The sequence below is a fragment of the Halichoeres trimaculatus genome, unplaced genomic scaffold (assembly GCF_033239565.1).
Source record: "Halichoeres trimaculatus isolate MK-OKI-2021-1 unplaced genomic scaffold, fHalTri1.1 fHalTri1_scaffold_23, whole genome shotgun sequence".
NCBI classification, from domain to species: domain Eukaryota; kingdom Metazoa; phylum Chordata; class Actinopteri; order Labriformes; family Labridae; genus Halichoeres; species Halichoeres trimaculatus.
In genome coordinates, this window is record NW_027437201.1 from 9892025 (window position 1) to 9920000 (window position 27976).

The 27976-nt window shown below is 41.3% G+C and overlaps 1 protein-coding gene across 2 annotated transcripts; it reads right to left on the reverse strand.

Annotated features, from left to right (window-relative positions):
* Positions 1 to 249: 249 nt before the first annotated feature.
* ppm1bb (protein phosphatase, Mg2+/Mn2+ dependent, 1Bb) lies at positions 250 to 25960 on the reverse strand. 2 transcript variants are annotated; one of them, XM_074662899.1, is made up of 6 exons: positions 25554 to 25958; positions 12098 to 12940; positions 8397 to 8514; positions 7799 to 7910; positions 6504 to 6561; positions 250 to 1646 (listed from the first exon to the last, which is right to left on the reverse strand). In XM_074662899.1, the coding sequence occupies exons 2-6, from the start codon at positions 12926 to 12928 to the stop codon at positions 1617 to 1619; spliced, it is 1149 nt and encodes a 382-aa protein (XP_074519000.1). In that variant the 5' UTR covers positions 12929 to 12940; positions 25554 to 25958; the 3' UTR covers positions 250 to 1616. The 2 variants fall into 2 exon arrangements, with proteins under 2 accessions (XP_074519000.1, XP_074518999.1); XM_074662898.1 differs by lacking the exon at positions 250 to 1646 and adding an exon at positions 1653 to 4771 and having other exon boundaries at positions 25554 to 25960.
* Between the last annotated feature and the right edge of the window lie 2016 nt (positions 25961 to 27976).

Below are 27976 nucleotides of genomic sequence, written 5' to 3' on the forward strand. Positions count from 1 at the left end.
TTAAAGCCTCCTTTTTGTTGTTATAGCAAGATTTGGGTACATCTTTTTTTCACTTTTCTGGAAATTTCACTTTTAAGCTATGTCTCCGTCAGCTTTTGACAGGATATATTATTTTACATACCTAGTTGGTCATTTTTATTAGTGTTTCAGGCCCCTTACAGCAGCAGTTAACAGAGAACATTTTATACAAGGAGTAAACTAACAGCAAAAATGACAAGACTTCTCATTAAAATACACAGCCACCACAGGATCCTTGGCAGGTATTTTATTTCATATATAGACGCTTTCTGTAATCAAATGTGAGTGCAATCAAACAACAGCAATACAAACATTACCAATGCAGTCTGAGAACCAGGAACAGGGTTAAAACAGGGAGTTCACTCACTCTACACAGCGAGCAGCTAGTAACCTCATGGACAACATTAAAAAAAAAAAAAATCTTTCCTCTGTCAGGACAGTCCTCCGTCATGTGTACTTCCAACCATGATGGTATGGGGGTTGGAGGAGTCTCTCTGACACCTCCATCCTCCTGCCCTAGTTCTCCTCCTCCTTTTAAAGGAAGTCCAACTAGTGATACAACAGCCCCCCCTACCCATCACCTGCCTCCATGAGTCCAACTTGCACTCTGCTCTTCAGTGAACTGGATAACCTCCCGTTTCCCCATCATGATTATCATCGTCATCATACTAACAATAACCAAAAAAAAAAAAAAAAATCCAAATCATTTCCACTTCTCACACAGCAGGAGCCAATCAGAGTGCAGAGGTCCTTCGGGTTCAGTCTGTCCCAACCAATGGCTGTCCACCCAGGGTTGACTAGAAAACCACGTAGCTGTACATGTAGAACCAAAGTCCTCATGCAGTGCCCTGCGAAGGTGGCACATCACATACGTGCACAGGTGGAAGTGGGGAGGGTGGAAGGGGGGTGTTAATGTTATTTTTCTGTGTGTGTTTCTGTGTGTGTTAGAGAGAGTGTGTTTCTTTTTTAAGAGGGGAGAAGCAAAGGTGTTAGGCATTTATCAGACCCAGGAGCACAAAAAAAAGTCCAGGAGAAGAAGAGTTACATACAAAGTCTTTATCCACCGTCTGTCTTCTCTTGGCCCTCCTTGAAACACTGTCACACACACATAAACTCCCTCTCTCTCACACACACACATACACGCCTACATAAACACACGCACGCACATTATAGGTCCTCATGTCAATGTGAAGTCAGGTGTTTACTGTCAACATTCAAGAAAAGAAAATAAAACACCTCAATGGTAAAAATCATCCCTACCATCACAACGCTTCAGTTCATAAAATCTTGTCATTTCTGAAAAGTGATTTTTGTTTTCCTCCAGGTTTAAAGCAGTGTGTGTGAGTGTGTGTGCGTGTGTGTGTGTAGTCTTCATCATTGTCGTCTTTGTCCCACTGCTGCAAACACACACGCACACCCATACACACGCGCACACACACACACACATGCACAACCAACATACGCACACTCACGCACTCCAACACACACCACATGTCCTCTTTTAGTGGAGAAAGACATGGCGCAATGGAGAAACACTCCTCCTTTGGGGCGGACGAACCAATCACGAGGAGGAGACGGGGGAAAGAGCGCGGCCACGGCTACCAGGGGTCTTCCAGCTCACCGGCACTCTGCGTGAGGGGAAAGGGGAAAAGAGATGGAGAGAGGTGTGCGTTAGTCAAAGATGTAGAAGCATCAAAAAGCTGAGGAAAGGTTGAATCTATAAGACATTTAACAAAAGAAGTCAACATTTCAACAACTCTGGCCTCTTCTATCAACCCAGAAATGAATGCTTAATGAAATAAGACAATAAGATCCCTTTCAATGAGCCTGCTCGTTAACACAACCGAAACTCAGACCTCTGATGACTCACCTTGCAGAGAATCACGAGGCCAAGTGTCAGACTGAAAAACAGGGTGGGAAACAGGAGAAAGAAGCCCCTAGAGTCTAAAAGCACTTCATCTGGGGGTGTCAAACCACTGGGCTGGAGTTGTTTCAAAGGAGGCAACTCGTCATCTTTTTCTTTTTGCAGATGAGATTAAGACATCAGACATGCTCGGACTAGAAGCTGAGAGGATGAGGAGGAGGAAGGCAAGTAGGGTGAGGGTCTATTTTCAGCTTGAATTTTCCCTAAAAGTTACAAATACAGACACTTAAGCAACTCAAAGTTTCAGGGAATTGCTCGGAATCTAGTGCGATGCGTTACTTTGAGCTACAGCAGCTACTGAAACTCATGAGGAAACATAACGTTTGATAAAAACACAGCTGCAGAGTGAAATCAGACAGAGGTGCTCACACACTGGACACAAAGAATCGTATCATACCTTAAATCAATTTTTATTTAGTTCATTTATCATTTGTAACTGCATGGGCCTGATTTGACCCACATGATCGCATACAAATACAGCTCATACATACACAAACGCACATCCATACATACACACAGTGTTTAGCATACACCTCCTCTCTGATATCTAAGTGCCTTTAATGAAAAGATAAGTGCAGTGCATGCATTACCAGAGTCAATGGGTTCTGGGCTGGGTACATGATGACGGTAACTTTCCTTGATCTGCTCTCAAACAAAGGAACAAATTCCTCCATGCTATCCTTCAACATTTAACAACTCAGCTACAATTTGAACTGATATTTTGAAAGGGACATTTGTGACCCCTAAAATGAACCAGTAAATCACGTTTGCAGATTTAAGGGCCTGTGTCCACTCAAAGCAGTTTTTTGCACTTCAATATAAAAACAGCGCAGAACAGCATTTTCAGCACTCAGAGCCTTAAAAATGCTACTCACACTTGAAGACAGTGTTTGCTAATGTGTCATCTCCGTCACATACCAATCAGAATAAAGAAAGGGAGGGGAGGGACTTCTGATATCAACAACAGCAGAGATCCATGAAAAGTAATTTAAGCACACAGTACAGAGCAATTTAAAGAGAGACTGAACACTCACTGCTCACAGGGCCATGAGACAACTCTTCTAACCTAAAACAGAAATCAATGGGATGAGTCTGAAAATTTAAGTTCTCCAAGAACAAAACGTGCCTTCAGTGTACACAGGCCCTAACACAGTGATGTGTCATCAAGGGAACAATCCCAGATGGGTCTCTGGCTATGAGGAACACAAGTGTCCAGAATAATCCGTACTTCTTCACCTTTTACACGTGTCTCTTGCTAAACAGGAAAAATATTCTCTTCAGGCACTTCTTAACCAGCATGAAGCCAACCTTTCTTCTATAAGCAACAATAAAGTGAGTTATGCTCTATATAGTAATGTTTTTTTGGATGAACATGAGAAAATGTTCAAGTGTGAAGACTGTCATTTGGTTTATCAATCTGGTCCCTTCATTAGTCATCCATTTATTTTGCTGCCTGCAAAATGTTTACAGCCTGCATAACAGTTGTGAACCTGAAGTCTTGATATCATCTAGCAATGATTATGTTTTGTCTTTTATACATGGAAATCCACCCAGAAAACTACAACCAGACACAAACCTCCACCTTGTTGTGCACAACTATGAGGCAGCGTATTTACGCGGTGGTGTGAAGTGATGTTCATGTGATGGAATGATTTTAAGGAGAAGCTGCTCAGACTACACACATTCACCTGCTAAACCACAGACACCATGGTACAACTGTCCAGTCAAACCCCCCCTCCCCAGACTATTTAGACATTTGTCAAATCTGTTACAAGACTAACAATCTGAAGCATCACCCTTTTCCAAGACCACACGTTTCAGTAGTGATGATTTGTGTCTTTCTTGGTCAGTCAAACTCACACACACACACACAGACACACACACAGACATTAACGCAAAAGATTGCTTTCTGAGTCTGTCGACAGGATGAGCCTGAACTCAGAGCCGTGTGTTGATCACTGCTGCAGTTCAGATGGTCGTCTCTCCTTTTTCTTGGACAGTTCATTTTGCTGTAAAGCAGGTGTTGGGGAGCAGGGAGGGAACAGGAGGGGGTGGGGGGGATCAGCCAGAAGCCAATACTGGTAAATGTAGGCCATGGAGTGCAAGGTTCATTTCTGCTTCACCAGCCACTTCTTCATGTTATAATTATTAACTTGTTATTATCTTCAGTTGTAAACATCAGTCTGTGAGATTAGGGCGTAAAGTGGCTGGCAAGTGTGGGAGTCCAAGCCAAGGTGTTGAGCAGGAAGGGACCACAGACAGAGAAGAGAAGGACAAAGACTTTTTCAGGTAGAAGGAATATTTAAACTCCAACACAGAACTTGAATAGACAGAGGAGCTGTTTTTATTTCCACTGCATCAGTGAAATATTTATGAATGGGGAAAAGCAGACTTGTCATAGAGCCAGAAGAGGTTTTCCATTCAAGTTCTGTGATGAAGGGAAAAGGAGGAGAGGTCATAGCACAGCCGACTGGAGCTGGGTGCTCATTTAGAGGAGGTATCGAACTCAGGGGCAGGCGCATCTTGGCTGCTTTCCGGCTCTGCATTGGCAGGTGAGGGCGGGGGCGAGGGGGGAGAGGGAGGGGTGGCGGGCTGCTCCTGGTCGTTGTCATCGTCGTCGTCATCATCGATGCAGATCCTCCTGCCCTCCCCGGCTCCCTCGGCAGTGCTCTCCTCTCCGTGCAGGTGGAAGGCGGCCAGGGACTCCTCCAGCACCGTGCGGTACTGCCCCCGGTGGTGCAGGCGGAACTGCCGCAGAGCCTCCAGCAGATGAGCTGCCGTGCTGCCACCTCCCTCCTCACTCTCCTCCTCCTCTCCCCCCGCACAGGCCTGAGGTGACACGCCAGGGGTCAGACTCTACAGGCACGCTCCAAAGTCAAACACTCATACGTCTAACAAACATCCACACGGCACTCTTATTATTGTGATACAAATATCTAGCACACACTCGCGTGATGTCAGAGACTTTCTTCACCAGTTGGACAGGCCCATGCAAACGCTTCCTCTGACCCTGTGACCAACAACCCTTTGTGATATTCGCTGTGTGGTGTAACAGGAAGGAGGAGGGGTCAGTCAGCACCCACACAAAAAAGAGGCTGCATGTCAGTGCACTGACGCTTACATCAATCTGTCAAATACCCTCATCATATGACCTCAAACATGAAACACACACCACCATCTCACCCCACATCCACCTGACCTGACCTCTTACAGTGGTCAAACAGTTTAACACCTCTACATGCTGAAGCAGATCTAAGTTTCTCTGGAAACTGTGTGTAGCTCTCCTTATGACGGCTGAGAGACAAAGAGAACCAGGGGAGATTTACACTTCTTAATGATTTTCCTCAGGCTGATGGATAAATAAATTTTGAAGCCAAATTATACTGCTGTGGGTGGTTGCACAATTAGTGACATGAGATCAACACTTTAATGTACTGTGGGGAGGATCTGTTTAAATGAACTGCAGCGCCACTTTTTGGTCCAGAGTCTTACGCATACTGTTGTGAAGATGGGACTTTAAACAAGGCGTGTTTTGGAACAAACTTTTGTTCAAATCAACTTTTTACTGGATACAACGCAACGGGGTAAAATATTTATCAACTGTTAGGTAGAAAAACGTGACAACAAGCAAACTTTGTCAGTTTGTACCGTAGTTTAGCAGCTGGCTCTATGCAGCGCTACTGACAGCATGGTGCTGTAAGACATGTCCGTAACGTGTTATCTTAGTGAATCTACCAGCAGAGCTAACGTAACCTCACTCTTCATTTTACTGATAGACTCTCAAGTTTGAACAGACCACTGCAGAGTAACTGCTGCATGTGGGTTGTAGCACATGCAGTGTTTTAGGCTTTAGCTCGGGCTGTATCACTCTTCTGTTTAGTTCTTCTGTTCTTTTTCTGTCCGACAGTTAGGCTCCTGTGTCCACTATCACTACAAAATTAGTCACAGAAATCGTTTTCAGCAGAGAAAAACACAGATCACTCTTCTCTCTACTAAACTTTGTCAGCCAGGGTGGCGTTGTCATGGAGACTTTAATGTGCCGTTAATCAATCCATTTTTGACCCGATCAGGAAGCCAAGAAGTAGCATTAAGGAATAAACTGTATTTGCGCTGATAATCTCATTTTAAAGTATGGATTACGATCCGGCATATATCTTGAAAGGAGACTTTTTCAAGATCACTTAGAAACTCCTCCTTAATCTGTGATTGTTTAACACATGACTTGCACAGCCTTCAATATAAGTGATCTAAGGTAGTTGGGTCATCATTTCTCCCTGAGGTCTTGCTGTAAACTGTGTTTGAATGATAAACTCACAGTTGAAGCTGATCTCTCTGAGCTTTGATGCTTTTCAACGATGAATGTGTCAACTCTCCTCCACCTGCTCTCACGACTAAATTACCTCAAGTCTCTCCCATACTCATCCTTACACATACATACATCAAAGAGGGTCCCTGTCTGCTCTTTTGTGTGTGTGTGTGTGTGTGTGTGGTCATGTCGAGGGGAGGAGGGGGAAGGTGAAAGGCTGGAGAAAGTGAGGAGTTCACAGATGAATCAACTCACCCCTTCCTCTTCTCTGTGAGGGTTCAGCTTGTTGTACATCGCCTCGATCACGCTCCTTCTGCAAAGGCACAAAAACACACACACACACACACACACAGCAGCTGTTCAGGGAAGAAGACGACTCCATGCTTATAACAAACAGTTCATTCTCTGCAAATGTATATTGATTCACTTTTTTTTAATGGAGCTGAGAAAGCGGCCCGGTCGATTGCTGAGTATCCGCTTTTATATGCATAAAAGAGACTCTGTAGATGTGAGCCTGGAAGTGTTTTGAGGAGTGTTTGCTGCACATTTGTTTATCAATGATTAAGCAATTATATTCTTGTCCAATAATCTATGAGGCATTAAAATAGAAAATATGCTTAGCAGAAAAAAGGTGGGGTGTTCGCCTGAATAACCTTTGAGCCAAGGAAGCATGTGTGTTTGAGATATTTTAGGTTAGTAAACTCTAAAAGTTCACTCTTGTTTTTTTTGTTGTGTTCAACTTGATTTTAAGGTTCTGTGTTGTGAATCGACAATAATCAACTTAATCTCGACATTATTGAGTTTTTAAAGGTAGAGTCTGCAGAGTTTTACAAAAAAAAACAAAGTCAACATTCACAGAAATAATCCAGCACAATCATCACTTCTGGGCCTTTATACATGTGTGTCAGTGTGTGTGTCTGCCTCAACCCCGTCCTCTGCCTGTATGTTGGTTGGCTGGTTGTAGTGGGAGGTTTCTGGGCAGAGAGTAGGCATGGCTACCTCAGTCAACCACAGCCCACACAGTGCAAAAGTGACTTTGCGTGTTGATTAGCGAGAGGAAGAAGTTATCCTGAGCGGCTACAGTCGTGGATGTAGCACGGAGAAAGAAAAACACAACCAAAGCGAAACAAAAAGCCATACAGATAAAGTTTTTTCCTAAACAAAGGGAACTTGGAGAGCGGCACAATACAAAGAGCAACGCGAGTTAGCTTTCTGCTGACCAGATATGTGTCAAATACCCGTGATTAGCTTGCGGTAACATGCCAAGTCAGATGCAAAGCTTTCAAGCCTCTCCCACCTAGAAACGTGATGCTGCAGGCGGTTGCTGGGCAAGTGAGTGAGTTCATGCGATCAGGCTCAGAGGCAGAGGGTGTGTGCTGCTGCTGGCACTAAGCCAAGGGGGAGGAGTCCAGTTCAAATGTTGTGACGCTTACAAGTAACAAAAAGTCCTGCAGACCCTACCTTTAAGCTAAAGAAAAGTGAAATTATGTCTAATAACTATCTAAAGCATGTTATATGTTGCAAACTTTCATTCCCAGTTGTGTATTTACTTGCTAGCCAGGCCTCCTCCTGGTGGAAGGTTGGGGATGTTCTCTGTGGCGATGCTCCTCAGGACAGACACCAGGTCAGGGACTCCTGCCTCCCCACAGTTTCCCAGTAGCTCTGCATACAGACGCAAAGAGGACGGCAGCTTTGTGACAGCTTCTTTTAAACACGAGGCAAAGGTCATTATGCATTACACACCGAGGCTTTGGTGTTAAACCACCAGCTTCCTATGCTGAGGAATAAATCAGATACTGTACTGTTTACCATCTGCAGCAGAGTGGAGCAGACTGATTTTTAAATATTTGTTCAACCTAAAGAATGTTTAGTTTGTCCTGGTTGTGTACACAGAAACTGAGCTCAGTATGCAGATAACTGTTTCACTTCACCCTTTTCAGACACTTTCCACACAGGCATGAAATGACATATGGAAGAAAATAACGCCATACATCCGTCAGGGATAGTTTAACTCATACATGTTGTGAAAAATGAAAAACGTGGGATTCAATCTTTGTAACTCTCGGTAAAGGTCAGACTGCCTGACTCCTTTTGAATACCGTCAGTGTTTAACGTTTGAATGTGTGTATGCGTGCTGCGTGTGCTGACCCTCAACACGGGTCTCCAGGTATTTATCCAACTCCTCTTCTTTCTTCACGGCCTCCTCTGAGATCTTGGGAGCTCCAGGTAAACAAACCAACACCACGCTCATATTATCCCTGCTCCCCTGCAGGAACAAGGACAGACGCACACAGAAAGAGAACAAACAGGTTCAAGGTTCAGTTGTTTATCATTCTACAACAAAGAGTTGTGTAAAGTGATGAAGGATGACGGCTCTTGATGTTGAACAAAAATGAAGGCTCTTCTTCTGATAGGACATGGAGGGTTTATTGTTGATCAACGGTAAACATCTTGATGACTGAGGAGTGACAGAACAACCTTTAACATCGCTGCCTTGCTCTTTAGGTCACAGATCCTTGTTTATAATAAATTCAAAGCTTTAGTACGTATATAGGAAGCCAACCAGCTTTTCAACATGAAAAACCTGAAGAGACAGGGAACACTGACTCTAAACCTACAAGATAATTCTAATAAGCCAAGTTACAGCTAAAGCAAAACCATTAAAAACTCCAAATTGTTCAACAATATCACTTTTTTCGTCTTTCTCAAGATAAACCAGACACACCCCTCACCACAAAGTGTGATGCTGCATTCACACTCTTTTTCTGTTATTATCAAGAGTGGATTTGACTGAAACCATATTTCACACTTTTCCACACAGCGAGGAAGCCCGTAATGCGCTGTTACAGACATGACAAAAGGCAGTGACAGCAGAGGAGATTTATGACAGCGTGTGGCTGTTACTTGAGATAACCCATCCACTACGGTAAAAATAACTACACTGCCGTGCACTGGCTGGTTCATGGAGAACGCCAGACACAAAACAGGCGGTACAGGGAAGGCAAAAGTCCAAGACGAGGACTTGTGGGAGGGTTCACCTGAGGCAAAGTGTGATTCTTGCTTTTTGTTGAATCAATAGCTGAGAGGGCCAGCGTGGGACATGGGACAGGAAGCTGAAAATAATTATGCATTACTCAATATCTGATTTACACCATCTCTCTAACCAGATGTTGAGTATTATTTTGTAAACATGGCGGATTACTTCATACCTCTGTAGCTGTCCTAATGTTACTTCACTTTACTGAGGTCTTGTGTTGAAATATATGAAAGTCTTCATCCTGTATTGATTCATCTTTTATCTTACCCTCTCATACTCTACCCTACTGTTCCTTGTCTCATCCTATTGTATCAAGTGATCTTACTTCACTGCATCTTATGATACTAAATTTCCCTGTATCACCTCGTAATGTTGTCTCTCAATTACATATCTCATCATAATCATAATATTCTTATCTAGTACTGAATCACAATCTACTTCTCTATCTAGCATTGTAATGTATCTTAACTTGATGTATCCAAACCTGACTTCTTGTCCTATTTTGTTGTCTTGTAAATTATCTGACCACCATCCAAAAAATGTCTAAAAAAGACCCACAAATAGCGATTAGCAAAGCAAGTACTGCGCACATGAGAAATAATGCAGGCTCTCTGAACCAGGTAAGGGGCATACCTTTCATACAGATCAGTTCTATAGAGGGATTATTTGTTCATCAACAACGCCGGATGTGTGTGAAACTTGTGTGCAGAAGCACTGCAGAGTAGAGCTGAAACGATTCCTCGAATGATTCGAGGTACTCCATTACAAAATATACTCGAGTAATTTTCTCCGCCTCGCGGAATCGTTTAATTTTTAAAAAGATCAAAGAGTGGTATTTCAAATAGAGCTGAGGCCATATTAAGAGAGTTTTCAGACCCCTCAAGCTACCTCTTATACAAAATAGCAACTAGCAACAAATCTAGCTTCTTTTCTGGAGTTTGGAGACTAATGGGTCATTTTACGAAACGGGTGCCATTTGGGTCCGCAACATTTGATGAGATGTACAAGGCACAAAAAATGTGTCAAAGCGTGTTTACAAATTTTGGAGCTACCAAAGCAAGTGCTCTTATTGACATGCTGTATCAGAAAATTCTATTTCAAAAAGAGAAAATTTTTCATTTGAAAAATAACTGCTCTTTAACTAAACAAAAATGTATTTTATCCGATTACTCGATTAATCGATTAATCGATGGGATTTTCAGTACAATACTTGAATACTAAAATATTCGATAGCTGCAGCCCTACTGCAGAATATGATGGTTTGTCAACTGACGTGGAGGAGTTAACCACCAGAAAAACAAATTTTGAACTAAATATCATCACTTATACGGATGGTAAACAGCTCCCAGGTTTGTCAAATAGCAGTTAGTGGACAGAAGAGATCAGCAAATGGACAGATGGTTTTGGCGGAGAAATCTGGCGTGTACCCAGAGAGCAATTTTAAACACACAACTGTCACTTGATGCTCATGACTGCATTATCCGTGGACACTTACCAGACTGTGACATACCACCAAAAAAGCACACAGACTGCTGAGTCTGAGACCCGGTTCACAATAAAAGAACCAGAAAACTACGTCGCTGGTGTTTCAGTGTTAAGTGTGACCCTGTAAACTGGTGACTCTCTGCCGTTAATCACTGATTCTGTCGGCTGAGAGTTGCCAGTTAGCATGGTCGCTATTAACTCCTAAACCCCGGTTGCTCTGTGACAGTCAAAAGTTGATAGACGTTGCCTCTGTTGTATCGCATCGTTTCTAAAAACTGATCACCGAGCAACCATACGTTTTTATGCTGCTAACAGGTTGAATTTAGTGTTTAAAAAACGCTAACTCGTCTGAATGAATGGAGCGAAACAGAGTTCCAGGCAGAGTTCCTCCTCAATGCGAACACACTAACATGAGAGCACGCCCACACAGATGAGCACACTCCATACAGCGGACAGTGAGTAACAGCAAATATCACATCTACTCGCTCTGTGGAGTCAGAATTATTCTTTGAAGCAATAATATCACTTTATGCAGGTGAAATGCCTTGACTTGAGCGAAGTTAGTAGGCTACACAGTTATATCCAATAATTGGCATAATTTCTTTCTGTTCCGGTTTTGTCCTTGGTTTCCTCATTTTCAGCTTTCAGTTTCAGCCAAGAATTTTCATTTTGGTGCATAACTTATTGTAATGTATTATATTGTTTCTTATTGTTTTATATCGTCATGTAGCGTATTCGATGGTATCATATCGGCTCATATTATTTCTCATAGTAAGATGACTGTAACGTGTTGTTTTATAAATTCTTGTGTAAAGTATTGTCATAGTTTTCGATTATATTGTATTATTTCCTATTGATTTGTATTCTTGCATAGAATCATATTGTATTATATTGTAAGTTATCCTTTTGCATGTTGTATCTTTTTTAATTTCATGTTGTTAACATTGCGGTATCATATGTTCTTATACCATGTTGTTTCACTTGGTATTAATTGATATTGTACTGTACTCCTACAAAATTGTTATATTATCAATCTGAAATTTTTAAAAAAAGCTCATGAAATCGTAAAATTATGAATTTAAGTAACTAAACTTGATCTTTGATGAGCAATCGTTTGATTTATGTAGAGTAATAAGCCTGTACCAACAGAGTGATCTGTATCTTCCCTGGTCTCGTAGTTGAAAAGTGGGGGAAAAAAGTAAAAGAACTATGAATGAGCCAAACTGACCTGGTAATGTTCAAAGTATAAAACCAAGACATGCAGACTTGTAGGCACTATGTATTCACTTTCACTGTATCTGCACTTCATGTATGGAAAAGGACGTACCTTATGCAGACAGGTGTCGACCACCGAGTTACACACCTTCTCCAGGTCATCACACACCTGGAGTCGTGAGCGGACAAACTCACACAGCTCATCGTTGGACATGACGTCCCAGATTCCATCACACGCCAGCACCACAAACTCATCTCCTTCGGCCGCCCGCTCCAACACACACACCTCTGGCTCTGGGCTCACCAGCTGCTCCGTGGGGCCCTTACCATCCACACATTTGTAGTCATAGTCCCCCAGGGCCCGGGACACAGCAAGGGAACCATTTACCCTCTGGATCATGACCGAGCCGCCAGCGTTCTGGATGCGCTCTTTTTCACGGGGGTTGCAGGGTTTGTGGTCCTGGGTGGAGAAGCCCACCTTTCCATCTCGGCTCAGCACGGCCCGCGAGTCGCCGCAGTTAATGAAGTAGAGGTGGCTCGGGCTGAGCAACACGCACACAGCTGTCGATCCGCTGCGGTCTAAGCCCTGCCGCAGGTCAGCGAAGCTGCGCATGTACTCATCAATGTTCAGGAAGCCCGAGCGGATGCCGTCCTTCACGCCCTCCACCGAGCTGGATCCTGAACTGAAATCAGCTCCTCCTGACAAGATGTGCTCCAGCAAGTGGCCTGAGCAGTAGTTGGCCACCCGGGAGCCTGCGTGGCCATCGTAGACAGCAAAGAAGGACCAGTCGGTGAGTCCATGGGGGAGACCCACCACAGCTGTGTGGGCATCCTCCATCTCCACCCGCCAGCCCTGCATGGAGCTGAGGCCATAGCGAAGTCCGTTTCCATCTCCATGGGCACTATGCTTCTCTGTCTTGGGCTTGTCCAGGAATGCACCCATTGCTGCCTACAGCTGGAGGACAGAGGAGGAGAGAGAAGATAGAGGTATCAAAACAAAACTATCATAAACAAGAAGACAGAGGGTAATCTCACAACTGACATGAACCTGATGTGTTATCAGTCTGACTAAACTTGCACTGACAACCATCAGATCTATGAGACACATATTATTTTTTTTAAATAGCATGCTTTGTACTTAAAACCCTGATTTAACCACCACTTTTTGGTGTCACTGGTTTAGTAGGCTGCTTCATACTGTGGATTCAGACTGCTTTTAATTACTTAGTGGATGTCAAGAGCCAGAGATCCCAACAACAGGACAAAGATAGCCGAGGAGAAACCAGAAGGGAGGATTACACTGCAGCCCTAAAGCTTGTTTGAGCACACAGAGCCTCTTTCACTCTGCACACAAGCTAACTAATACTATTAGTAAACTGCAGTGTTTCCCACACAACCACTTTATTTGAGTGGGACGACTCAGTATATCAATGGATGCACATGTGTTTGATGACCAATTTATGCATTTATGTTTCCTTTGTCATTCTGAGAGATCACAGCCGTCTGTAGCCCGGGGCTTGAACTTTTCAGCACGATTAGCCGACAATCTTCCCTCAAACTAACCCTTGTTAACCTGTTTCAGCAGGTCACCACACACAGCCTGCAGAGAAGACGACAGAAGAGAAGTCCCTCCGTTGTGTCCCTCCTGTAGCATTAACCGACCTCTCCTGGTTAATAAAGACCTGCTTAAGCTGCGGTTTTAGAGGCTTGTCAAGTGGGGCTGTTGTCGTTCTGTGCCGCAGTTGTTTCCATCATTTTCACAAGCTTTGTCATTAAATACAAGATGCTGTGCTTAACGCTCAATCAGGGCTATAAAAAAGACTACCAGAGAACATAAACAAAGTCAATTCAACAGGTGTTGATATATGGGAATGGGAGTGTGAGGGCAGTTGTTGACTCTAGACCAAGACCATATCTGTGACACCTTAATGTCCTAACTAGGGTTGTAATTAAATAGTCAACTCATGATACGATTCAAAATACGATATAAGGCTCACGATATGTAATACTGTGTTGTTCACAGGAAAGAGTCACATTCTAAAAAAACATTTTTTTTTCTTAATGCCTGTCTTTTCATCACTTCCTCAAAGTCTTTAGCCAATCTGTACTTCACATAACCCTGCAAAGACCTGCTGTGAGTTAAACAGAGCTATCGTATGAATATGTATTATTTTGTTCCTGTGTTTGTCAAGAGATCCTGCGAGTAACCATGGTCGCATTGTTTACACATGAGATCATCTGTTGGTAGCCCATAGTATGTCGATGCTAACCGGTGCTAGGCCTGATGTTCCCCACGAGCTGAGAGGAAGGAGGTGAGGACAACGTGCTGACACTGCATGGTATTGTATCTGCTTTTTTTTCGTATTAGGTTGTATAGTATTGCATCCTTTCGTGTATTCTCCTGTCATATTGTGTTGTCTTGTGTCATGATATTGTATGGTACTATGCCACATAGGTTGTGCTGTATTAAATCCCATCTTATTGAAACTACTAGGGCTGGGACGACCTGCTATTCTCGCAGTTCGATTCTATTATGATTTTTAGGGGGGCCAATTCGATTTAAATTGCGATTCTTCAATATTTATATTTTTTGCGATTTCAGGTCACTTTTATAACACCAGGCCATGTAAAAAGTGAAATGATGATAATAATGTCGATATCAGGAGCCATATTTTTCCATAAAATGCACATCATGGGAGTCAGAGAGAAACTTTTTGCCCTCTGCTGGAGAAAAGTGTTAACTTTTTTCAATCCAGTTCATAAACACACTGAAATGCAGAATATGAATTTGAAAAAAAAAATGTTTTGATTAAAATCCAGATTTTGATATTGTCAAGCCAAAAGTCCCAAAGCCAAAAGTTATTATGTCCTTCTGTATAATATTCTGTATCCTATCGTATCAGTTTGAGTTGTATGTTACTGTATTGTAGTGTTCCCTACACTTTTTCTTTCCTGTCATTTCTTTTTTTCTCAGTCCTATCATTTTTAATCCATCATATCCTGTATCCTTTAGTTTTCACATGTATCATTCCTATCCTTTACTGTATCACCCTGTGGTATCTTTCTTTATCACTTTTACTTGACATCATAATCTCAGTTTTCATATCACACTGGTGGTAAACTGTATTATTTGACAAAACCCAACATAAGCTAAACCACGGAAGATCGCATTTTAATTTGAGAGTATGAAACTTAAAAAAATATATCACTGGTTCAAGTGGCATTCAATGTACTTCAGATTTGTTACCATGGAGAATTATTGTGTTTAATATAGAAATAAAAAGCTTTAGAGGCAATATTATAAAACCAGCATGATTTGGGAAAGTGTGTGGTTGTAAAAGTGCTGAATTGGATTTAAATCCAATTAAAATTTCTGATTATTAACAGAGAAGTAAGTCACCAGAAACATCCCGAGTTATCGTGTTCATATTTTTGTTATCGCATGACCTTTTGGTTTCTACACTGACTGTGTAATGTCTTATGTTGTATCTCTGACACTTTTAACCAGCAGTTTATTTTTCCTCATGTCAGCATCTGCCGCAGCACAGAGTCACAGAATGTGTTGCTCAGGTGTCGTAGCGCTAAGATTTAACATAGATCAATGGAAATTGGTTGTGCCTTGACTATCTACTTTCTTTCACAACATATTGATTCCTCGCTGTGCATTACCTCCCACATGAGCGCACACACGGCATGACAGGCATGTGCCCAAAAAAGGCTGGTCCAAGCAAGGAGTGACTACAGCTGGGTTCAGAGGAACGTGTGTGTGTGTGTGTGTGTGTGTGTGTGTGTGTGCGCGAGTGCGTGCAGTGTCACAGTCTATGTTGGAGAAAAAGGAGCTCTATAAATATGCCAGGCCGGTTTAGATTTCATGTCCAGGGTGGGGCAGTGGGCCACACCATTCACATTTCTTTGACTTCTCAGCTGCGTGATCATGCGTACAGCATTCCTTCGACCGAGCTTTTACAAGCAGCTCCTGCCACTTAAAATTAGCATGTTTGCTCATGTATTGTAAGAAAGCATGTTCACATACGTGTGTGTGAGAGAGAAAGAGAAATCAGCTATGTTCACCAGCAGTGATTCTCTCTAAAAATAAAACAAACACACTGCCATTGCCTAGCAACCACCCAGCCTGTAGGGCAAACATCCAGGCTGAGCTTCATTCAGCGACATCCCCCTCTCTATGTCTCCCTCTCTCTCACTCTAAAACACACACACACACACAGGCACACACACCCCGCCTAGTAGAGAGGAAAGGGGAGTTGCATCATCCATCCATTAAAGCAGTCGCAGCAGCCAGACCCTGAAAGGAGACATGCAAGCTGCAAGAACACATGCAGATACTACGAGATTTCTCTGGCTGACGTTACAAGAAAACATCTGAGAAAACACTCACTCACACACAAACACACACACATAGACACACGTACGGAAAAAAATCAACATATCAGGCAGAAACTGGGAACTCTAAACCACTTAACCCCGTCAAAACTGCTGTCCCCCGTGCTGTGACCACAGGTCGAAACCAACACCCCCTCATGCGAAGACGCACATGTCTGCCAAAAACCACTGGCTAGGAAGAGGGAAGTGGAAGGTCGGGGATTACATAATGCTGCAGAGAGCCTGAGTGCTGCTCTGAGAGGAGGCACACTCACACACAACAGTTAATGCTGTCCTGGAAGCAAGGTTAATGCACCGCTTCAAGCGCTATCGCTATCAATAAATATGTTGAAATATCCTGAGACTCGGCCTGTTGGTTCATGCTTGGAGAGATGAGGGTGGAAAGAGCGGATTGAGATGTTATTTGATTTAATGACAGTATTTTGTTCTGCTCATTTAAGACATTTTAACAAGTCATCAGACACTTTTCAACCCTCTCTGTTCAAACACAATTTTTGTTCAGCTCTACAGATCGGCTTGGCGCTGCTTTTGTGAATGACTGTTTCCATTAAAGGGATAGTTCAGTTTTTTTGAAGTGGGGTTGTATGAGCTCTAAGTGACCACTAAGGACATTAGAGACAGTAGAAAGGTGTCTCCTCTTCCTCAGTAAGACACAAACTGTAATCGATGGTGACGAGGAAATAGGCGCTAACAGGGAAATACCGTACCAAATTCAAAGGCTATTTTCTCTGCCTACAAGAACTATAATCAAAAATTAATACCACAGTTTAAGAGTACGCTACATGAAATATTTTTAAGTGCATTAAGTCTTGGGAAATATAAACATTTATCCGGACTTAACTAACTGGTCACTTATCCTACCGCGCAGCGCTAGTGCGCTCCGTCCCCCCTCCTCCTTTCAGCTGTAGGGAATGTAAACATGCTATGCTTTGGGCGCCGGTTGTAGCCTCAAGTATCGTAATTTTTTTGTTTGTACTTTAAGGAGTGTGAGGCAGCATAGGAAATTCAAAATGAGTGACTATGACAGCGACAATGAAGTTCCATTCACTTTGGAACCAAAAGGATACCTGTATGAACCGGAGTACACAGAAGAAGAGCTGCTACAGATGGTGACTGAAAGGAATACAGAGGAAACATCCGCGGATACAGGACATCAAAATCATTATCGTGTCGTAAAATGGCGCTACCTCCGCTGCAGGGCCACAGCTGGCTATGAGGCGCGTGCCAGATATAAACAAATGCAGGTAGTCTGCCAGGACGAAGAGACACGATGAGAACTAGAGCCTTATTTAGCGGTGTTTTTGTGTGAAAGTGACATGCTGAAAATTCTCTAAATAAAGCGTGAATGCAGACCGATATCAGATTTTTTCGGTGGGACTCCGTTTATTTGTGTTTTTGGTCAAGTAAAAATTGGCCCCGTCTGAGTGCAGAGGAAACCGGCAGAGGAGCAGGATGGGGGTGTTTGGTGTGTGCGCCCTGGGCTTTTGCTGCACAAAAACACTGCTGTAGGGGTAATTTCTGCCCTAAACCTTGTGATAGGACCCAACTTGTTCCATTCCGGAGTATCACTTTAAGGCTAAGGCAAAATATCAACATATATATAGTATAACCTACTAGAGGTCTTTTATGATCTAGACATCAACTGCGTCTCCTTAAAACTGGATTTCTCTTTGCCACCTATCTACAAGCTAAGGCTTCTCCACTTTAGACTGACTCTATGTGAATCCAGGTTGGTAGGTGTAAAACTGTAAAATACAGAGACTTTTGTCTCATTTGCTCCAACAGCTCTCCTCAATCCCCCTTATTATTCTTAATTTATTTGCTGACAGAGTCGAGAATGACTCATCGAACTGACCTCCCGCTAACTTGCTGCTACAAACAGTCCCTTCCTGAATTTCCGCTTTTGCAGTGTTATGTGTTTCCAATGTTGAACAAATGATGCCTTCTTTCGGCTTAAAGGTCAGGGAATAGTAGAGTTGATGACTTATGTCACAAGCCAGTAAGTGTTTCCTGTGGTTTGAATTAGCGAGTCTACACAGCACTTTCACATCAAGCTTGTAGTAAACAAGCAGAAGTGATGCGTTGAAATGATTTTCTCCAAATACCAAAACACTAACAGACTAGAGCTACTACTGTTTTTTTCTCATGGGAATGCAAAAACATCCACCAAAAGTCAGGTTTCTCTATAAAATTAGAGCACCAAAATCGGTGATGCCACGATTTCAATAGAGAAAAACTTGGAGGTGTTTGCAGAACCTGCATTAATACATCTCCACTAACCAAACTAATTGGTTGTTTTCATCAACTTGATCACTCAGAGTTTGGAAAATGAATGAATAAATGAATGACTGATCACTCAGAAATGTTCCAATCTGATTAGCAATGAATGGCCAATACAGTGACCAACATCAGTTAAAGAGTTCTTGGTACCAGCCTGGACATTCATCCAAAAGTACGCCAGCATCATTGACATTATGTTCTCGTAACTGTGGCTTTTCCAATTCATCACATGCCTGTGACAGACCGTGTGACAGACTGACCTTGATGAAAAAAAAAAGACAGAGAATTGTAACAGGATCATCTGATACTTCCCTGTATTTGAAAACCAACTGAATGTAACACTAACCTAAACTCAGCAAAGAGGATTGTGGGATAGCACATGAGGACTCAGAGTCAGGGAAGCCTTTAGAGTCAGACAGTCTTCTGTAGAGCAGTAATGACATATTCAGTCTTTAAAAATTGGACTTTGAAGCAGCTCTGCTCTGAGCTGGGACTCTTGCCATGTTGTGTAATTGATCCCTGGGTGTAGAGTACTGACTTGTGAAGCCACACCTCTTTTATTTATCTAAAATTTGTTTGTTTTCTATCTGTCTTTTATCCCAACTCCTGAGCACTCAAGCATTTACCAAACTCCGACTCTGACCTTGCTTTCCTTTTATGTTTCTTTTATAACGCGCAGAACAAAGGTGCACTGATCCAACATGAAGCACTCTGACACACTTTATTGGCCCTCCCATTTCTTCATCTCCCTTTTGTGTACTAATCTCCTACACAGAGCTCCCAAGATGGGCCGTATAACTCCTGGATCAATGGACTCCAGTACAACTAGCTCTGGTGCATTTTTCTCCTTTGACAGGCAAAAAGATTTCCATCTGTTGTATCGCTCTGAGATGACAGCAAAACAACAAAACATAAAGCCCATGGATAAAAAGTGACATATGACAGGTGTGAGGGCGTTTTCAAAACTTGCCAATTGATGGGATTAGTCAATCCCTGTAAACTTTACTAACAAAAGCATCAAAGTACAGAAGGTGAAGGCCAAGAACCAACACTCCATTGAAGCAGAGGTAATTAGAGCTTTTATTCAGGGCCTGTGCTGGTGAAAACAAGCAAAGACTCAGTGTTTTACAATCAGCTTCATGCACAATTAAAAAAGATAATAAATAAATAAAATATCATTTGTGATAGATCACATGCCTTTGAAAATAGTCCAACTTTTGAAACACCAGCATGCTTATCAATGACCCTTCTTCCTCACCAGCCAATCAAAATAGAGAAGGGAGCGAGACTTTGTAACACATCAAAGACATAAATGAACTTTAATTGGACTTTGATATTATTCTTTTTCATTATTTTGATACTTTCCTCCAACTTTCTTTGATTAAAAGCAAATACCAAGCAGACTTAGCAATTATGGACTTAAAGGTCACTACCAAACTGAACAGCTTTTTCTAACCTATTTACAAGGGAAGTGCATGTGCAGTCAGCAAAACCCTTGCTAGCCAGCAAAAGCCAGTTAAATAAGTTTTACATTATTGTTTTTGTGGGCCCCAAATTCTCGTCAAATGTTTGTCCAAGTAGTTCTGATACTCACAACAAACCAGGATTTTAAGTTCTGGTTAATGGCTATTGCCATGGTGGTACTATACTCTACCATCCAGATGTAAACAAGCATATTCCCATTAGGGCTGCAGCTATCGTATATTTTAGTATTCGAGTATTCTACTGAAAATCCCATGGATTAATCGAGCAATTGGATAAAATACATTTTTGTTTACTTAAAAAGCAGTTGTTTTTCAAATGGTATTTTTTCTTTAAGAAATAGAATTTTCTGATACAGCATGTCAATAAGAGCACTTGCTTTGGTAGCTCCAAAATTTGTAAACACACTTTGACACGTTTTTTGTGCCTTGTACATCTCATCAAATGTTGCGGACCCAAATGGCACCCGTTTCGTAGAATGACCCATTAGTCTCCAAACTCCAGAAAAGAAGCTACATTTGTTGCTAGTTGCTATTTTGTATATGAGGTAGCTTGAGGGGTCTGAAAACTCTTAATATGGCCTCAGCTCTATTAGAAATACCACTCTTTGATCTTTGATGCTTTGATTCCTCAAGGCAGAAAATTACTCGAGTAATTTTTGTAATCGAGTACCTCGAATCATTCAAGGAATCGTTTCAGCTCTAATTCCCATATTTACATATTCCCCACAGACTGAATATAGAATGGACAGTGGGAGAATCTGAGTGGTGGAAAATGTCTTTTTTTTTCTTTTGAAAGTCTAAACTCTTCTTGGCTCTCCCTCCCCATGTATTTTACTATTCCCAAAACAACTACACAAAAAAGGCAGCGTTCAATCATGCCTTAACGTGACATAAAAGACCGTTTTCAACCTCTAATGACTAATGACAAAAGAAAATTTTCAGAAAAAAAGAGCACTTGAACACAACGCAGCCCAATAATTTTTCCGTATTACCAAAACATACCGATGTGAGACATTTTTCTATGAGGTGTATTTGATTTTTAAACTTTGACCACAGCTCATCTGGAATCACAGGGGAGACAAAGTTTTTTGACCTATACTGCTGCCAGCCACCAGGGGAAGCAGTTTCTGTGGTGACCTCACATCAAGCTGCGAGAGATGACGTCCATCTTTTTTTTTTTACAGTCTCATCACTTACTATTGCTTTTCTGCATGTAGCAGATACATGGTATCATGGCAGAAACTGGTATCAAATGAAACATCCCTAAACATCAGATATCACTTTGGGACCTTGAGAATCAGTCTCGAATAGATTCAGGCAATCAGTGACAGTATTAAAACTACAAATTGACATTTTTTACATTTCTGCAAGGTTTTTTTTTAACTGCTATAAATTATAAATCCAGTCAACACGTTGCACTTGTGCCCTGAACTTCAACCTTGGTCTCTGCTGGCTACCTTCCCTCATCTACATCCACACCCTCTAGGAATGGAAATACAGCTCAATAGTCATGAAATATTTCTTCCCTTATTAAGGCAAACTCACCCTCAGGGTGCAAACATTCTGATTTAGCCATACTGCTTGTTTTTAGATGGTTGTTGTGGGTTGTTTCCTGATTATAAAGAACCATGGATTTGCAGATCAGAGCTTTTATAGATGAGGTGTGTGTGTTATATGTTTGACTGATGAGCCTAAATATTAACACATTTATTTCAGATTTATACCTTTAAAAGAAAGTTCTTGGACTTTCCAGAAATTTCTTATCTAGAAAATCTCCATAAGAAAAAACTGCAGAGCTGAAATGGTTTCCTTGACTCCTGTGATACAAGCTTTTCGCCTGAAGTAAAGTATTTTAAAGGAAATGAGAAAGTTACAGTCAAATCCATTTACTTCAACAAATTTAGACTACTAAGGAGGATCCCTGCAGCTCCTGTAGAGGTATTCATTTTTTCCAAAGCACAGTATGATGTCAACTGGACCATAAGAGCACTGCCAAGAGCTTTAAGATCCATCAAAAACTTGCTGATTGTGTCAATCTCTCACTGACACTGCGTTTCATCTCCTCCTCAGACCTTACACAGCGACTGCTGACTCAGATGAGATTATCAGCTGCTCAACTCCTCCCGTTATTTGGCCGGCACTGCACAATCTTAACACCAAGTGATGTCATATGCTGGTCACCTGTGCACTTTATCGCCATCTGATACGCTGGAGACGGTGAGAAGAGCTGCTGACAAGCTAGATTTCAACTCCTCACAGTGCAAAATTGATGAGGTTTTAATAAACCAGGACTTGGATGACAAATCTCTGCAATAAAGTCGTCCACATTTGCCCTGATTATCTTAGATCGTAAAAGAATCCCTAACTCAGGGTAATAAAGACAAATGGTGCGCTCAAACACCTGGCTCTCAAAACTAAAGCTTCACGCTCAAATTTTATGCGTCTGGTAATCATTAAAGAGAGACAGAAACATACCTGACAGGCTGGAGAAGACAAAGTTAAACTGGGAATATGAAATCCTCCAGGAAGTTCAGCAGTTTTTAAAAATCATTATAAAAAAACTGTGCAAGGATAGGTTGGAATTATTCCACTAATTGCTCTACAGAAAACACTAACAGTAACTCATACTCTCCTAGATTGTAATGTGAAAATATCTGAATGTTGCCATCACAGATATTTCTATGATATTTCTTCGATTTATGGGCAATAACGTGCACTTCTGTAGACCTGTTTGGTTTTATTTACAACTTTGATATCTGAAGATAACAACAAAGCCATGTTAAGAGTCAGAACAAACCAATATGTGCAATATTTTAGTTGAAGTAAAGGGACTAAGAGGAGTTTCTCAGTGATCTTGAAAAAGTCTCCCTTCTAGATATGTGTAATCATAATCCACACTTCAAAATGAGATTATCAGCACCAAGATAGGTTATTTTGAAATGCTACAGCTGACAAAGCTTAATAGGAAAAAGAGACATCTGTGTTTTTCTCTGTTGAAAACTATTTCTGTGATTATATATTTTTAGTTATGGACACCAGAGTCTAACTGTCAGGCAGAAAAAGGACAGAGGAGCAGAAGAAAGATAAACAGGAGAGTGAAAACAGCCTGAGCTAAAGGCTAACACAGGGGCTAAACTGTTTGTAATAATGTTCATTCCAACCCACAGTCATCAGTTATTCTGCAGTGGTCTGTTCAAACTGGAGAGTCTGTCAGTAAAATGAAGAGTGAGGTTACGTTAGCTCTGCTTGGTGGATGACTGGCATCACATCTCCATTCATTTCTAAAACAAACGCATGCCTTGCTAAAAGTCACGTCCTCACAACAGTGTGACTCCAGGCCAAACGATGGCGCTGCAGTCCAATCAAAGCAGATCTCCCCTCCACAGCACATTTAAAAACAGATGTTTCACAGCAGACCATTCTAATTTTAGTGACTCCATCATTACTTTATGACTTCGTATCTTTGCACTTAAGACATCAATCCTGTACTTCACTTGTAAGTGCATTTTAATGTACTGTGTAACTGATACTTCATAAACGATTATACCAGGTATCTCAACAGTACGATACTCTTTGAGTCCCACCCTAACTGTCGATGGTTCAGAAATAAGCAGATGACTGATGTCGAAAGATGAAACCAGAGCAGAAGTGCAAAAAATGTGCAGTTCCCCAAGAGTCCACCTGAGGGTGGCTCCAAAAGCCAAAGAAACTCCGCCCATGTTACCATGTTCAATTTAAAAGCAGAGTTCAACGTTTGCAGCCAGGTAAACTTACGGGTTTTACATTCTAAGGTATCATTAAGACTCTGACAGACTTCACTGATAGGTTAGCTTTGTCTTATTGCCTCTCACCATACTGTCCAAAAGTAAGGTTGATGACACCTGACAGTGATGAGATATAAAACCCCCCTTCAAAAACCAAGTGGGAAGTCACTATGACAAGTAAAAAGAGTACATCAGAAACCTTTATCAGTATTTAAGCCAATACTGTACTGTACTACCTTGTTTGCAGGTTAAAAAGTTGTGAAAGTGTTAATGTTTTGCCGTGTAATGACTTTGCGCTTAACTCATACAGCACTTTTGTCAACTGGTGCTGTATCCATTTCTGATTAAATGTATTGAGCACTAACTGTGGCATGTTTTTAAGATCACCATTAGTCTCTACCAAGATAGTAACTTTTTTTTTTTGAGGTCCAAAAGTCACACTAAAATACTCACAAATTACCTGAATAAAGATTCGGAGCAAAACAGGAAAAAACATTTAGATTATAAGAATGATAATGATAATGATAAAACACACCAACATAATACAAACCAGCACAAGCAAGATAAACTCACATTCAAAATTCACTGGAGTACTCTCCCAAGTAGCCATAAATTAGCTGTCCAGTTAATGCTACATTTGACAAATCTCAACAAATAAAATATGTTAAAAGTAATAGTTATATTTGTATGATAAAGAAAATCCTCTGTAATATTAATATTTAAACTATTAAAAACAGTTTTACTAGTTGAACTTGTCACTGCTGATGAAGGACTATTGCACCGTTTATGCCTCTGCACATAACACTACGTCACCATGAATTAGTATAAGTGATTTAAAAGAGTATTACAATCCATGAAGGTATGCCTGCCTGATATTGAAGTCTTGTTCCTCACTTCTTCAAACCATAGATTGAAAACAAAGTTTGGAAATTCAGACAATGAAATACTTCAATAGCCAACCCAAAGTTATAAGCATTTAGATCACGTAAACTCTTGTGTTGAACAGTGAAGTAATTGTAATTCTTATGCATTATTTGACACTTGACCACTACTGGACAGTACACTCAAGTATTTATTGAATCAACAGTGTGATGACGAGTTCATGTTTAACATATCATACCTCTATCTGCAAACCAGCATTATAAAGCGAACCATTAACACCCATTTCATTGAGTCTGCTAAGCTGTCATTAGCTAGTTAGAGCTTGTGTAGCCCATACATTGTTGGATTAGCTCCAGCCTAAGCACTGGAGGCCAACGTGTCGTTACACTGTTAACATTAGTGTAATTCAAATGTGCTTCACAACTATTGCCTTACCTAACAAAAACGGTTGCCTTGTTACTCTGGCACTTCACACGAAGGCTCTGGTGTTATCCCGTCTCCGGTTTGTTTGAACGCTAACGTAATTGCACAACACAATTAATTTTGCATGACTCTTTTTGGAAATGCGTTTCTATGTTGAATACCAATCCAGTGAGCACATGCTTAACTCCTTTCCTCTCAACACTGGTGTCTCTTCGCAAAGGCCTTCATTGCTACCGTGTTGATGTGAGCTAACGTTAACAGTTAGCTGTGGTTGGAGCCAGCGCATTTTCCCAGCTTGTCAAACTAAAGCTAATGACGTTAGCATGCTACTTACGTTTTCCTGCCGCTGCGAATGTAGATCCAATCTTGATTATCTGCTGGATTCTGCTTTCGAGTGAAGATATGTCGGCAACCTAGCTATCTACGGGGCTAACGTTAGCCTGCTAGCTGTGTTATGTTTCCTTATTTGACAAAAATAATCGCAATTGGCCTCAGAAGAACGGCGATAATTCCTTTCTCGGCGGTTCCCTGCTTGGAAAGCGTTGATTTTTACGCATGTTTGACGCCAGTTCTGTCTCTCACATTCAATAAAGACAATTCCGACCGTTCCAAAACAAATATGGACACTGAGAAATGGTTATATTATACAACGGTGACAAATCTAGCACTTTCTTCAATTCAAAGGCCAGAGCTATCCTTCGACTTTGGGTGCTGAACAAGGGGAGGTGTTTTTTTGGCATATACTCTCTGATTGGTTAGAATGCTATGGCGAACCCTTGATTAATTGGCTGCTTCTTCTGTCAATTAGCTCTGCCCCTGTCCAAAACGGCATTCTCATTGGCTCTTCCCCGATGTCCTGTGACGTACTATAGTTTTAGCACACACCACAGGCTGTAGGCACACACTTATAACTATCTCTGGCGTACGCCGACATTATTGTAGATGGGCGGAGTCAGTCGTGATACAAACACGTCCAACACCGCGGCGGGTCACTTCAGTCCGCGGACTAGCTCTGCTAAAAAGAGTCGGAAAGGAATGAAAAGAGTACGGCACCAGTTGGATCGGAGTAGTAACCCCGCTCATTGTATGGAAGAAAATCACAACTCGTGAAGTGACCGAGGATTCTTTTTAGTCTTTTACAGACATTATCAATTATATTAATCTGTCTCGTTTGCATCATTTTAGTTTGAGGTTTGCTAGCCCATTGGTCTGCATTCATTTACAACTTTCAGACATTGTTTTATATTTATTTATTTATTTGTAAAGGGACCATGTCCAATATTGTACGTAAATATTGTTATTTGATGCACTGTACCAGAGTTTGCTCAAAGATATATCACATATTCACTTTCTTGGCAGGTCATTAAAACATCACATTGTTGAAAAAGTAATTTTCATAACTTGTAAGTTAAGTTTGTTTACATAGGATAGTGCTGATTTATTTGAAACCATTCCCCATAGATGCAAATATTTCAGCCTGTTCTCGGGAGCAATGAGAAAGTAATAAGAATATTTCTATTCACTGAGATCAAAGATATCAGTGACCTGTTGCAGATCTGGGGGGTTTCTAACATGACTTGATGTTTGACTCTGGTCTCATGGTGGGAGTCTCATTTGTACAGCTGTAAAAAGTACAAGCACTGCTGTTCATTTCCAATCACAGTTATCAGCGTGGCTGAATCATTAGTTTTTCTGGGGAGTTTTGGCTTTTATTTCTGTGTCAGCAGTGGGGAGATGACGTACAAAAACCACAGTTAAGTCATGCCGGTTTAACAGGTCCCTTTTTTACCCATGGGTATAAATGTTATATCGTATCTCCCCTTAACTCACATCTTTTTGTTTAATCTGGTTCTGCTGTATGCCTCATTGTGGTTTTTGTTGTAAAAATTGGTCTATGGCTTACTTTTTTCAGTTATACTTTTTTTTTTCTTCTGATTATTTTTTTCTTTCTGTATAAATTTACAGATATGTCAAAAGAGGAATCACTCTATTGTCTAATCACAAATGATCATTATGTATTAATATTTGTGAAAGTTTAATTTTGAATAAAAACTAAAGGACACAAAACTTTCTTAAATAAAGCATCATTACTCCTGATGTAATTGCAGTATATTCTGGCCTGGGGATATTTAGGCCCAGGTCAAATTAAACCTGGGGCCCTGGCCACTGTGATCCAGGGCATAGTCTGGATGGGGGTTATATTTTGACCTGTTACACAGGTTCATAGTATATAGTGCACACTTGATAGACAGTGTTGTTAAAATGTGAAAATAAATTCAACCACAGGGTCCTGAGATCCATGACTGTGAATGAAAAGTTGTATGCAGGGCCAAGTTCAGACCTCAGATTTACTCTGGTTTAGCTGATAATAGGTTTTTGCCCTCCCATATATTACATCCTCGGTGCACTTTCAAAAGAAGTTGTTATGAAGTGGATCATAGGGTCAGTGTGAAGTAGAGTGTAGCTGTACAACAGAGGTTGGATGGCTGCCTTCCAATAACAAACATCAGAAATTGCATTAAGGAAAAAAAAAATGTGCCCAGTATGGAGCTCTGAGGAACTCCAAACACAATTCCAGTAATTTATCCTCTGGTTGTATAGCTTTTACTGCAATTACTCAGTAGGAGGGGCTCCAATTGTTTTGGTTTCACTTTAAAGGAGCTATCACATTATCCATCTTTGTATTCAGTATGTGCCCTGTGGTGCTTTTTTTTTTTTTTTTATCTATTTTCAATTAACTGGAAAAAGTGAAGACCA

What these genes read in the sequence shown, in the direction of transcription:
- ppm1bb (XM_074662898.1), bottom strand. Translation starts at nt 12,928, where the DNA reads ATGGGTGCATTCCTGGACAAGCCCAAGACAGAGAAGCATAGTGCCCAT. An exon ending in TCGACACCTGTCTGCATAAG is followed by an intron (nt 8,515 to 12,097) that starts GTACGTCCTTTT and finishes TTGTTCCTGCAG; the next exon opens with GGGAGCAGGGATAATATGAG. An exon ending in CTCACAGAGAAGAGGAAGGG is followed by an intron (nt 4,772 to 6,503) that starts GTGAGTTGATTC and finishes GTGTCACCTCAG; the next exon opens with GCCTGTGCGGGGGGAGAGGA.